At 31.1% G+C, this 15,008-nt stretch overlaps 2 protein-coding genes across 2 annotated transcripts in view; one reads left to right on the forward strand and one right to left on the reverse strand.

Moving 5' to 3' along the window:
* The window catches only part of LOC106692372 (elongation factor-like GTPase 1), a 422,109-nt gene that overhangs the window by 278,034 nt on the left and 129,067 nt on the right, over nucleotides 1-15,008 (forward strand). The gene's annotated exons all lie outside the window — the stretch shown is intronic.
* Nucleotides 4,392-15,008, reverse strand: part of aos (protein argos) — a 19,878-nt gene continuing 9,261 nt past the window's right edge. The window contains exons 2-4 of the mRNA XM_014438287.3: nucleotides 6,494-6,667; nucleotides 6,167-6,379; nucleotides 4,392-5,508 (exon numbers count right to left, since the gene is read on the reverse strand). Of these exons, the coding sequence (XP_014293773.1) occupies nucleotides 5,302-5,508; nucleotides 6,167-6,379; nucleotides 6,494-6,667 (594 nt within the window). The 3' untranslated portion in view covers nucleotides 4,392-5,301. The remainder of the gene's footprint in view (nucleotides 5,509-6,166; nucleotides 6,380-6,493; nucleotides 6,668-15,008) is intronic.

Consider the following 15,008-nt stretch of genomic DNA (forward strand, 5'->3'; position numbering starts at 1 on the left):
TTTAAATTCAATATTTATATATAAATTGAATTTAAAATTTGAAGAAGATGGTAGTCAGTGTTGCGGGCAAAAAGAACAAAATAGTTTTCAACTATTTATTATTCGTTCTTTTGCCCCACTTTGTAGGGGTACGTTAGAGCTAAAAAGATACAAAAACAACTAAGAATATTTTGAAATATTATGATAATAAGATACAAAAAGGTAATTAAGGTAGGATAAATAATATGTAAAAAATAAGTGAAATGAAAGTTATATACAAGCAAAAGGAGGAAATAAATAAAATAGTATTAATATAAAATAAACTTGAATAAACAATGGTTCTTTTTTACCGTAGTCAACTATTTAAAAACAAAAAAAAAATATTAAACAGTTTACTTCTTAGTTTTGAAGTTTTATAAATATTTTAACCTATTTTTTTTTTTTTTTATCCTGAAAGCAGTATTGATACTACCATGGTTAAATTATCTGTTAACTCATGATATTTCAGGCGCTAATTATTTTATAAGTATAAATAAAAATAACTGTTCAGTAACTGACATTCAAAAGAATTATGTAAATGCACAACTACACACGTAATCAACCTCCTTTAGTATCATTGAGTTAAAAATTACATTAGTTTTTCCCATCAAACTCGAGAGTGATTCTGACCAAATCACCTCCTTGCACAACCGTTGGTCTAGTAACAGTACTACCTCACAAAGTACTTAACCCCTGAATCTTCCTGGGTTGTAGTGATACAGATTTAATTTTTAATTTAATCTAAGTTCAAATAAATAAGTACATTTATAATTTAAAAGCGTGTCTTATTAATTTAGACAGTAGCATTGTATAAAAATGGAATATATAATGTTTATGCTAATATATATAAGTTAAGGTATGACACCAGATATCGGTCATAATACCTATCTCCATATGTAAACATGGGCTAAATTTACATATAGAGGATTACTACAGACAATAAATCAGTATGAACTGTGACTTTGGGTGCATCATTTCTCACCCTGTTTTGCTTTTTTTTGTTCCTTTTCGAGACTACCGTAACTAGTGCGAAACCCGGGACCTTTAGGTACATAAAATGTTATTTTTGGGCCAGCACATTTTTTTTTTTTTTCTACTCTCATTTCTCTTCTTTATTTTATTTCTAATTCTCACTAGGCATTTGTCCGATAGTAAGAGCCGCAGTCTTAAATGTAGATAATCTGAAAAATGTACTTCAGACAGGGACCACGGAACAGCCAGTTGAAGAAGAAATGCGACCCCTTCCGGCACTCACGATGCCAGAAGCACACCCTGACATGGCTAACACCCTGGAGTGGATTAAGGTACGAATGGTGACCACACAGGATCTAAGGAAGGCAATTTTGGACATGGAGAAATTCACCGGGGAAACCTGGAGAGCTAATCCATTTTATAAAAAGGGGTGACTGATTAATGGGGAGGATTCAAGCCAAGCAAGATGAGAGACTGCTGGATGGTGGAGATGCCGAAAAATTCATGGCAGCCGTAGTATGCAGGGTGAAGTGTGGCATCCTCAACCAGATACAAGTGGACATGGAAATGCCCTGGAATGTATTGCATTAAAAGGCAACATCAAGCAGAAGTTCTGGGAATAATTTGAACTTAAGGATAATTATAATGTGCACCAGACCTGTGAATAGTAAAGTAATATGGGAGTTAAAAAAAATTAAAATTATTTTTCATTTTAAATTAGATGTTTATTTAGGTTATAAATTTTTATTAGGGTAGAGATATTGTGATTAGAAAATCTTAAAAAGTTTATTTATTTAATTTTCTTATTATTACAAAAAAAATATTGTAACTACAAATTCGCACTTAATTGAAATATATTAAGTTTAATTATAATGAATCTGGAATCTACAAAGTATAAATACATATATTACAATCAAACTTGACTAGTTATTGTCGAATTTTATGTTTAGTTATTAAATTTCAAAGATACTGAATTTTTAGTTATCAACATTCCTGGAAATCAATTTTGAGCTATTGAATTTTCTAAGAGTTAGATAATTAAAACATTTAAAGAGATTTACTTGCTTCATTAACACAGTTTAAGAGGTTAAGAATGACATTATGACTTTAAATTGTTAAAATATAAGACATATATGGCAATCTGTCAATAAGAAAAAAGGCATCTAGAAATGAGGTTCATATAAACTTGGAGTTAAATATATCCTGACTCTCTAAATTCAGCTTGTAGAGTCCAAGGGGACATCCTATTGTGAAATTCATTTTAGGTATTATGTTCGGACTAAGGAGCTCAATTTTATCTCTAAATGCAGCGAGGAACAGAGTTGACTTTAAAATATCAGGCTTTTTTATTTATTGAATTTAGAGTTATAGAGGTTTGACTGTGTTAGTTAATCATAGGCAAATTTTGGTAGCTAGCAATCAACTTGTATCATACAGCAACATTAATAATAATTATTAATTTTATATTAAATATAATTAAGAAAAAAAATACATTAAATATATGTAAAAGATTAACAGCAGGGCCCTGTTTCATAATGAAAGCTAATAGTATTATTAGTAAAGTAGAAAGTGGATACTTGAGTTTTCAATTTATTCTAAGAAGAAGGAAAATAATAAGAATTAAAAAGGTATAAGCATTAAATTTTTTAAACAAATTTGCTTGCTTCATTAACACAGACTAAAAGTATAAGAAACCTACCAATTTTCATGATAAAGATTGTTTAACTTTCTGTTTAAATTCTTAAACCTGCTCAAAAATTGGTGCCTACCAATCTAGGAGCTTTATCTGAAACCATTTAGATGGTTTTAGGTTACATTAAGTCTCAACTTCAAGCAAAATGAATGCTTTAATTACTACTTGTCTGGATTTCCCCACAGTATTATGTCATCTGCATATGCTAACAACTGTACCAAATCTGTTCTAAACCATGCCTGAATTTTGTATCTGACTGTCCCTTATTACTTTCTTTAGTCCCATGTTAAAAAAATGGGCAAGCCTGACCCCTGACCCATTGCTCTAATTATAATTCCGCTGATGTTCAGACCATACACTCAGCACTCAACACTGATATTGTCAGCCTTATCAGTCTTACGAGCTCAGGTGGAACTGTCAGCTCATATAATGCTTTGTAAAGTTCTGATGAATACTGTCTTATGCCAATGTAAAGTAAACTAAGTGGTGATGTGTGGGCACATTATACTCCTTTCCTCTCTCAAGTATAGTTCTGAAACTGAAGATTTGGTCTAAGTGGATCTTTAGTTTACCTCAAACTCTTTGTACGTTTTTATAATTCCCAAGAAGTGGCAGCTCAGAGTGACCTACAGGAGTGGTCAATGTCTCCCGTTGGCTGGCCCAAGAGTATTACTACTAGTCTAGTCCAAAACTTATTCTGGAGCAGGAGACAAATGCAATGACCTCAAAAATTAATGTTTCCTGTCTTGTTCTTAGAGAATGAGATATTCTTGATGAACTGTCTGTTGTTGATCCATCAAAGGAACATAAATTATTTTTTGACAATTTCTTTACAATTCTTGACAAGTTACCCAACTAGTCCTTAATTTTGTGCTTGGTACTGTTATGCTGACAAGTAGGCAGTCACCCCCATTATGAAACACCCAAGTATTAGTGCTTGTACTGTTTAGTTTGTATACTTGTATTTATAGGCTAATACCAGAGATAGGCAACAATTAACCATAGTTGAAACTTATAGTTAATATTACCATGGATACAACCCTAATTCACGAATGAACCATTGATAAATAAATATTGTATCCATACCAATTTTAGATATTAGTTTCAACTGTAGCTTATTTTGTAAATTATTTTTTCCTTTAAACTAGATATGTAATTATGTTAGAAATTTTTATTAAGGTAGAGATACTGATTATTATTAGAAAACCCAAAAAAGTTTATTTATTTAAATATTAAGTGATATATTATATGTGGAGGGAGAGGAATTTTCGTAATTGATTATTCCATGAAGATATAATTCGCAAATATTCATTACTTGACATAACCTCTTCCCACCCAATGTTGCAAAAATTTTTTTTGCTACACAGAGCAATTTTAATTAAATAATAATACACTATACATAATTTCAGATGTCAGACATTCGTTTTTAAAAGAAAGCAGAAATATTTTAATTTTTTCACTAGTTGGGTAAGAATGGGTTAGTTCTAGGATTATTTCTAGTAATTTAGGATTAATTTTGAGGGAAACTTATTTTTCTATGACAACATATTATACCAGTATTTATAAGCCATCAATTACATTTTTTTAAATATATTTTTTTCTTTATTTTAATCAATATTTTTTTAAACAATAACTTCATAGAGCTATATTATTATGTACAAATATTAAAATTTTTAGATATTGTTGGATCGATAACATTATAAACAAGGAATCAAATACAAGTATCATAACATTACATTTAAAGCTTAAATGTGATTATATGGTAACCTTAACATTTATTATTTACCTGTTATTTCAATTAATAACATCTATATACTATATGGTAGTACTATGTACTCAAAATTAATTTATTACAAATTTACAAAATAATAATAATAATAACACATAACCCATTGAGTTGATATGAAAAAAAAAATTGAAGAAAGAAATTAAAATGGAAAATTTTAAATCTGGGCTATATCTATTTATATACACTATATGTTTACAAGTACGTACTATATATATTAAACAATTACTTATTTGTAACACCTATTGAAATCTACAATAATGTTTTATATCAGGTACAATAAAGTTAGGCAAAAAATTCATGCTGTAATATAAATTTAATATCAACTAATAATACTTTTGAAAATATTGACAAAACTCAAGTTTGTATTTTCATAAGTATTAAAGAATTTATAAAATGAAATGTCATAGGGCTTTTAAATAAAGGACATTTCATGTCTTCAATTAAAAAGTTCTTTTTTAAAAATACAATCTTATATCCAATATTTTGAAGTTCATTATATTTAAAATTAATTCTTGTATAAACTTCAGTATTAAATAAGAAATTATTTTTAAATTTTGCTGCAATCTTAATAGTTAGACCATTTTAGGCCTTTTTCATTTTGTACTATTTTCTACCAAACCATCATTTCCATTATTTAGTTTATTATACATTAAAATTAAAAAATAAATATTCTGTATACAAGTATAATAAAATATATACAATTCGTTTATCAAGATAATAAATTAATATGCTTTATCACTTGTCTCGATAATATATTTTAATTAGTTTTTCACTTTTTTTTTTCTTTTTAAATATTTTTCTACACGCACTAATAGTGTCTTGAAAGCACTCATCCCACACAATATCCTGAATAAGTCCTAATATTCTCTTCTATGTAGCTTTTACCCTGAAGAACACCAGGATGTGTGTGATGCTTTGGGCAGTGATGTCCATGCGGGCACTGACAAAGTGTACTCGTGTTCACTTCGTCTAGCAGTTCCAATCTTTTTCTGACTGTAAACAATCGGCACGGCTCTTTTCTCTGACACCTCAATCTCTGAAATTATAAAAAGGACATATTTAAATATTGGATTTTGAGATGAAATAGTTATGATATTTAATAGAAGATCTTTTAAAGTTCTATCATTAATCCTTATATATTATTTCTCAAATGTGCTTTTTGTCGCTATACTACATCTCTCTTAAAACGGCATCAAAACCCATGTCAGAGCCAATGCCAATCATGTTGAAGTATATGTTCTTCACCACTATTGGAAAAAAACAAACATTTTCTCCTGCCATTTATTTTAGAGACTGATATTTGTTACTAATTTTAAATATAAGCTACCGTTTGTTATTTAATAGTTCCATTAGCTTATTTTTATATTACCATTCCATGGCTGAGCAATATATTACCACATATATATTTATTTAAGTTTTACAACTTATGTACTAATTTGTAGGTTTTTGAATTTGCATAATCCTTATTTTTAGAAAAATTAACTTATATATACTTTTAAAAAAATTTTCATCTATTAACATGACCATCAATAAGTGTGCTTTAAGTTATTAAATTAATTTTAAATGTGGTAGTTACTCATCGCAACTCTCTCTATTTAAAATATTCAAGAATACTTTAAGCCCAACTTCCTTATTAATTACTATACTTCTTAATATATTTTTGAATTCAATTGAAGTTTTTATGGTTTACTTACCGACTGTGGAGAGCAGGCGAAAGAGTACCTATAGCCAATAGTAGAGCCGTGCCTTGCTTGGAACGGCTGCCTCCTGATGAGGTAGGCCACAGACCCTTTGGGACAATGGCAATGGACCACTTGGGAAGTAAGGTTCTCCCCCGTCACGGTCAGGGTCCAGGTGATATCACGGAAATACCTGCACCTGGGCAGCTTCTTCACGGGTTCGCATAGCTGCAGACAGACATTTGATTAGATAACTTATTATTTTGTAAACAAAATTCAAAGCAATAGACCATCTAACTTCAGTGGTATTAAGTGTTGGTATTATTTAAAGGACCTCCTCACCTTGAACTGTCGCGTCTTGTCAGTGATGGTATGTCCATCATTGGCTGTCACTAGCCCAGGGCACTTTCTCTGGTTGGGGCATCTGCACTGCCTCTCCAGCCATGGGGTATCGTACAGATCCACTTTGCTGCACACCGACCAAGGCTCGCACTCTGGCAACTCTTTCTCTGACTCCTGTAACAGAAAGATAAAAAGTGGTTAAACATTTATTTCTTAAATTATTCAACCAACTGCTATGAGCATGTTGATTTTTTTTTTTTATATCTCTAATGATTCATTAACTATCTAGGTATCCAAGAAGTTAGAAATACTTATTCTAGTCTGCATTAATTTTTTTCAATAATTATAATACTAGATATGGCAAAATGTTGGGCCGTTGATCATTAATTTAAAATTGAAATATAATATGATATTTGCCTTTTATTTTTTCCTCTCTTAGTTTTTGCTTTTACGATCTATTACTATTGCTATCCGTCATTTTAGTCAGCTACTGACACCCTTTGTTATTTTTAATTCATGAACATTTTTTAATAAATGTTAATGGTGTGTAGTTTTTAAAATTGTAAAAAACTCAAAGAGTTTTGTAAAGAAGTAATTAGATGGAGAGAGTATATTAAATTCATTTTAATAAAAATTTGCTAAAATTAAAACTACCCTTAAATAACTTAGCAGATTTTTAATTTGGTTTGTGAATACATTGTACCATAATTGGTAATTATTTTACTTTTCACTTGGGTATTAAAAATAACAACATTAATTTTGCGTATTATATCATAATAATTTGATTTACTTTTATCAATTTATAATTTGTGGGTTTAGTCTTATGCAAAAGGTACCCCTTATCATTTACAATATTATAATTATTGAATAATTTTAAATAATAAATTATTTAAAAAAAGTAATGTAAACCATAATAATAGTTATATAATTGAAAAATGAACAAAAAAAAAAATTAATAAATGTTAATGATAACTGATAAATAAACTATTTATAGCAGAATGTCTGGGCTTTAGTTTTTGAGCTGAAGTTGGATTTCCTATATTGTAAGCCACTGGGAATGAAATTTTTTAAAACTATTTTTAGGCATCTATTGCGATCCTTTGGACCTTGTTCTAGAATGATTGTAATTTATTATTAGGATAGATATTTGAATATAATAAATTATTTTTATCCTTGGTATAGTCCAACTCTTTTTTGTATGCAAGTTCCCGAACTATATTTTATGGATGTAGGCTGTTGTATCCCCGCTGTAACAGTTAACCTTGAGTGATTTGCTATACAGCTTCAAGAATTTCGAATATAAAACTATTCGTGGACCTGGGAGACCTTTATCGTGACAGATTGAAGTATCGTTCACCTCCCATTCAATAGCTAATGGTCACAAAGGTCGTAGTCATTTCAACATATTTCTTCTTGCCGGAATTCACTGGGATCGAGGATGTTGGGACATTGGTTTGACAGGGATGATCTTGGGATAAGATTGATCGTTGTGCTTTTGTACAAGGGGCAGAATTTTTTGTGGAGGGAGCGGACTACGAGAGGTGACCGCTATAGGGGCCTAATGAATGGGCTGTCGAGAAGTGCGACCCTTCAAAGGGACACGTGGTCCCGAAGAACACGACCGAAACACAAGCTCCCCCCAACATGAGGTCCTCCTTCTAGGAACTTGTTCCATCTGATAGCCCCTTCGTGGAAGCATAAACTAGGGGAGACTGGACGGCTTATTAAACTCCCAAGAGCCCGAGTATCATTACCCCATTTTATTCCTCCGCTTACTTCTGATCCTTCTCATTCCTGGCATAACTGCCCAGTCGAGTCGAGCTATCTTCGCATTATACTCACCGCTCTTCCTCTCGGTCTCTTCTTCCTCAACTATCCACGGTCTTCTACTTCTTTCTTAGAGCCTTCTTCTTGGAACCTATTAACTTCTGGATTAGTGGACCCAACTAACGGATTCCGATTTATGGCTTTTGTTTTCTGGACTTTTGAATAAATTGAATTTGACCCCATTAGCTGATTTATAATTTATTTCCTGAGTCAGGTTTTTTCTTTTATCGAAAATTCTACTTTCTTCTTTTACATGCGAAGAAAACAGGGGAAAATCAAGCCAACTCAACTTTTTTGTCAACAAAATTGAATGCTGCTTTGCCTTAACAGCGGCTTATCTGACAAATAAAAATGCTTTGATTTTATTTTGAATTACACGTATTCCAAAAATCGTATTCAATCATTTGCTGGTAAAGTGTAAATAGGCGTTCCAAATTGAAATTTTTTTTTAATAATCTCATTGTAGGTATATATTTTATTAAATTGTTTATATAATCAGCCATATTCTGATAGAGCCTCAAGATAATAACATCTTAAACATTACCAAAACTACAGAAACAAACGTTATATGAAATTGTGCCAGATTAGAAAAAGAAAAATTATAACCCTTAGGCATCTGGAAATAACCAAAGTTTAAACAAAGAGTGACAATTCAATAAACCAGCAATGACTTTATGCAATAGAAGGAAATCTAATATTAAATTATGAGTTTTATATTGTACATTTTATTTCAATAAAATAATCATTTTTTTTTTTGTTAATATCCTATTAGTTCTAAAAAGTCACCATTAATTATTGTTATTTTTTTATTATCTTTATTATAATTTAAAACTGTACATAATTATACATTTAGTAAATGTAAATTTTAAAACTGGCTTTGTTTTTATTTACACTTTTAGACATTAGTCTTTTAAGAGTATGCGTCGTTTTAAGTACTGGTTAAAGTTTCCAGAAATCACGCTAAATTATTATAAAATAAAACATCATAAAGGTTATTAATAAAACAACTAAATTAATGAGCTTCAATTTTAATGAGTCAAAGTTTTCATCAATTCATGGAGACCATGATGTTATTATTGTGATATATAGTTATTATTAATCATGAGGTGTAGATAGTTGACCGTAGATTAATGATTGGAGAAGTTTGTCGGGGGGTGCGGTCAGCAAAGAACAACATAAATAAACAAAACAAATAAATAAATATATTTGGTTTATTTATGTGGTTCTTTGCTGACCGCACCCCCCGACAAACTTCTCCAATAGTTATTATTAATCGTTTTATTTTTATGTGTGAACTAAGTTTTCTAAAGGGATTCAATAAATATATATATATTACAGATTTTCTTATTTCCAGTCGTTCCATGAATTGAAAAGAAATTCGAAAGGTGGGAAAAGTCGAGTTCTGTTATCAAGGGATGGCACGAAATTCGGTCTTTTCTCTGCCAGGATTCGTATGTTAAAGCAAACTGTATACCACCAGTGACTTTATAACTGAAGAAAAAAAAAAATCTTTTGAGAAAAGAGAGAGTAGAGGATCGGAAATCCTCGACTGTTGAACACAATACACTCAAGTGTCCTGTTGTGATCTGAAGAGGGTACTGAACACCGGAGGTCACACAATAGGCGAAGGATTACCCACTCGAGGGTGTCTGAAAGTAATCCCCTGGTTCAGGACACTCCTCAAAGCCATTCGAAGGATCCATTACCTGTTTTCGGAAACTGTTAAAGCCTCTCCTCTCTTGTAAAGGAGCGGAACAGCTTCAGAACAGTACCGGCTCAGAAAATATATGAAGCTGTCACTTGTACCGCAAGGGGAGCCGCATCGAACCCCTATCCTTTTTGTACCTCAAAAGAAGAAGAGGATGACAAATTATTTCCAACATTGTTTGAATACAGATCGGTGAAATATTATAAAAACAGGAGTTCGGACATAAATGGAAGATCAGTAATTTTTGAGAAACAAAATAATTGTAGCTCAGTTAAGGAGATGAGAGAAATCAGTTGAAAAAGTCTAGTAGAGTTTTGGGTCAGTTACTGAGTCCCTTGAAGTTAAAATTTCCAAAATATGGCCCAAGACGTAAGCATGATCATTATGTTTTTATGGGATCATTTTGCAGGGAGATGTTGGTGGTAACATGATCATGAACATCTGAGAGATGTCAGAATTGGCGTCAAAAATAATAATAATTAACAAAAATCATAATAATCAAGGTACGAATGATTACTTGTCGATTTCATATGGAATAGGAATAAGCAAATTTGTTTATTGGATTGTTCATTTTAGTTGTATTGGAGTATTTTTAAGTGTCGCCAGGGTCCTGTTTCATAATAAAGTACAAACTAATACTATTAGTCTTGTCGATTTAACTTAATACAATTACACTCACTAATAAATATATATAATTATAAAATAAATAAATATGGTTTTGTTTATTTATGTTGTTCTTTGCTGACCGCACTCCCCCCCGACAAACTTCTCCAATCATGAATGTAATTAATACGTTGTTTCTATACTTGTATTTTGAACTAATACTGTTAGCTTTCATTATGAAACAGGGTACATGGTTTAATGGGTTAATAACGAGACATACCGACCCGAAGGTTCTATATCGATAACATTATCAAAATCTTAACCCGTAGACATTTCGGTCTACAGGCTTCCGCGTTTTCCATCCGTCTAAGTCCTCCTTAAGGTGTCGTTCCTCTTGATGCCTGGTAATAGCCCTAATTGTTGTTTAGGGATATCTCCTCTTCGGCCTGGACGGATTTTCGCTGAGACTGCTTTGTGATGGTGACCAACGGAGCGGCACCTCCCCTCGTGTGTGAGGTAAAAACTAACCCCCCCCCCTGAACACCACACCTGGGGTAACTCCAGCCGACGTGTTCCTTTGTTTACCTTCGACTGGACCATTTGATGACTCACTCGGGATCAAAAAGTCTCCTTACCCTTGACACAGGCTCATCCCAATCCCTCCCGGCCGTAATTGCCTGTCGTTCTTCTTTAATTTACACCTCCTAGTGGTCAACCATCAACCATCAATTGGTACGATTTGGTCGAGACGTTTTATGGGTTTTTGATTACCACTGGTGATCATTTTTGAATGACCTATGGTGAAAGTCCTCCGTTTGATTGGCTTAAAAAAAAATTATTCTTTTAAGATTATAGACGCGTTTCAAAAAGTGATGACATTGTTTGATTACCATACCGGGGTAATTTCCTATACATTTATGTTTTGTTTTTTTAAAGTATTAAATGTTTTATAACAATGCACATATATATAGTTGGTCCTGAATGAAATCAAAGAATAAAAATGTTAGTAAATTTGATAAAAGTTTGTTGCTAAAATAAACAATATATACATTTTTTTGGGAGAGGGGGAGTCTTTTATGTTGAATTATTTTTTTTTCTTATGACTTCATTTATATATTAGAAAAATTCCTTTAAAAAAAAAAAAAAAAAAAGTTCTTCTGTTATATTTACTTCTCACACCCTTACTTATTTTAGAATTTTTATAATTACTTGTTATTTTAAGCCTTCTCCTGTCATATTTTTCATATAACGATTACCTATACCATATATTATTGACATTCATTGACAGTTAAGCTAACGGCTTACAACTAATTGTATAGCTTGCTTTGGTTCAGTATAATAATGGTATAAAGTATAATAAAGTTTTCATTGATTCTGATTATTTTTTTTTATTTATTTTTTTTTTTTTGTGGGTAATAATGAATAAACTTATGGAAATAAAAAAAAAATTATAATTAGAAACAATTTGTTTTTCAACAAAGACCGGTTTATTTCATAATAAACAAATAAACCAACAATATTTCTGGTCAGATGGATACAGATTATTAAATTATCATATAATGTGTTCTCCAAATCGCATTTTTGAGAAAATTGACTTTTTAGATGTTTTAAAAAAGTCAAGTATAAATAATTTCAGTAACAAAAAAAAAATATTTGCATAACATAATTTTAATTTACCTGCTTTGGGCAGAAATTAGTTTTATATCTCTACACTATTTTTATTTCTGAAGATTTGTTTTTAATAATGTGAAAATATTTCTTCTTTAGTAAATTTTTAAATTCTTTCATAGTTTATATTTATTTATTTTTTTAGTGAGCTGATTCGTAAGCACATTTATCCTATTTACTTCAAATGATAGATCTTTAAATAAAATAAATTTGAGAAAAATCCCTTTTTATATGCACTAACTCGAGTAAATTAATTTTTAGAAAAAATAAATTCAAAAGTGCTTTATAGGAAGCCATTTTGAAATTTCGGTATTCAAGTCCTGTCTAACTATTTCAATGAGTGTAAGTCCTGACTGAAATTAATTATTATTTAATTGCACATTGATATAACGAGCTTAACAAAAATAGTTGAAGTTTTGAACAATTTTGTTTTTAATTATTAAACAGAAGAATAATTTTTTATGTACTATTTTGACCGACTGTTGAAAAGAGCGTAGTTTGTTGACTATAGACAATAGCCCATCACCATAGATGACATCCTGTCAAAAACTACTTCGACCAAAACCGCAGACCACGTGCGGAAATTTCCTCTTACCGCAGTTTTCATGGAATTCTTTTTAGAAGTCGATATATTTCTTGGTATTTTTTTTTTTAACCACTATTATTTTTTAGTCCCCGGCATGATTCATTTCCTATATATCCGTGCGGTTGTAAGCGACATCCTGTTTTTTTTTTTTTGAATAGAAAGATTTTCGGAATCTATGTGGTATAAAGACAAAACCTATGGTATATTTTTGAGATATTTCTCGAATTAAATGTTTAATTGTATATGAAATTGAAACATATTCTCAATTTTCCTGTATATTTTTCAGCAAATCCCCCCCCCCCCTCGGTGACCTTGTGGTAACTGCGTATATAAGTTTTTGGTGTCCAGCTACTGTAATTCTAGACCACAAAAGGAAGGAGGAAAAAATACAAATAGAATATAATGTGAGAGCCCTAAACTGTATCCCGTGCCTCAATTCCCTTTAAAACCACAAGCCACTGAACTTCTTTGGTTTCCAATTTATCTTGTATATAGGTCCAATGCGGTCAGCTCCCCCTTGATTTTTTTTTGTCAGGGCTCCTCTACTTTGAAAGTAAATACTATATCCAGTATACATTTCATAGACTAAATATTCATTTCGTCTCTTTTTATTTATTTATTTTTGTTTTTACGTTGTTCCAAAACTAAAAATTAGAGAAGGTGGTATTCTATACCGTGCGATTTGTGGTAAAAGTATTCTCTTTGATGATACAGTCCTCTCCAAGTTTTAGTTTTCTGTATGGACCTGTTGAGTCGAGAGACTTTCAATTCTTGAAATGAACTGTAGTAACTATTAATTGGAGTAGATGCTCGGGGAGCGGAGGGGGGTGCGGTCAGCAAAAAAAAAATAAACTAAACATTATTATTTCATGCCGACGTTTCGACCTGAGTTTTAGGTCTTCATCAGGGAGGTTAACAGGGTATCCTGCCTAAAACTTGAGTAGTAATTATCGTTATGAACTAGTTCCCTTATCGTTTCCATTGAATGACCATATCTCTCCTCATTCAGACTCGTAGTAACACCATTTTTCTTAAATTGCAATATTGGTGTTATGGAACCCTTCTTTCAAAATTTATTATTTGGCATTAATTCAAATATTTTCTTTTATTAACTCAGATATGCATTGATTGTATTATTTATTATCTGTCAATATGTTGTCAAAGTTTAGTCGATTTTGATAAATTTTTCATTGCGCAGGTTGATACCTAGCTTTTAGATAGATAATAGCTGATAGATTTGATCGGATTCCGTCTACTGCTTCCCTTAACGCATGTGTATTGTTCTCGACGCACCTATTTTCCGAAAACACATGGTCCGTTTTGGCCTGAAGGAATCTGAAGGAAAGTTGGAGATTCGTGTAATTATCGATTTCATCTGATTACGTCCACTTCTACTTTGAAATATAGGTTATTACCTAGCCAATAAAAATTTCTAGGAAATACAATTTTCAACTGAAGAATGTAAAAAAAGAAACAAGATAAGTGAGCATGCTATACTGAAGTATGTAATCTAAAATTTCATTTATAACTTTTATTTATTGTTGGGAAAAGCTAATTTTTTTTTTTAAGTTGGAGATGTGGTCCATATTACACTTACCAAAAGTCTATTACCCAATTTGATTTGTTATGTATAATACATAATTGTAATAATTCAGTAGCTAAGCACTAAGTACCTAAATGACCTTCATTATACTTATGCAGTTAATTTGAGAATCCACTGAGACCATTAATTTATGCTTAAATCCTATCGGACTTTATGATGAATTTCATTTAAAAAATAAAAGAATAAATTAGTTAGAACTCAGCTTTATAAAAAATTGATCTAAACCATTATTATTTTTAAAAAATAGTCTTTAGTCGACCAAAAGAAAGAGAAAATGAATAATAAAAAAATATTGATTGCAATTCACAGTTTGTAAATAAGGGGGTGTGAAATAGAACATGATTGGAGAAGATGGTCGGGGGGTGCGGTCAGCAAAGAAACAACATAACTACATAAATAAACAAAAAAATATTTATTTATGCCGACGTTTCGACCTGATTTTCAGGTCTACATCAGGGCTATAAAAACAAAAAGACAACAACCATCATTTAGAGAGAAAAAAAATTATATAAATAAAAAT

The sequence above is a fragment of the Halyomorpha halys genome, unplaced genomic scaffold, assembly GCF_000696795.3.
Source record: "Halyomorpha halys isolate HHAL.00 unplaced genomic scaffold, Hhal_1.1 Scaffold54.1, whole genome shotgun sequence".
Classification (NCBI taxonomy): domain Eukaryota; kingdom Metazoa; phylum Arthropoda; class Insecta; order Hemiptera; family Pentatomidae; genus Halyomorpha; species Halyomorpha halys.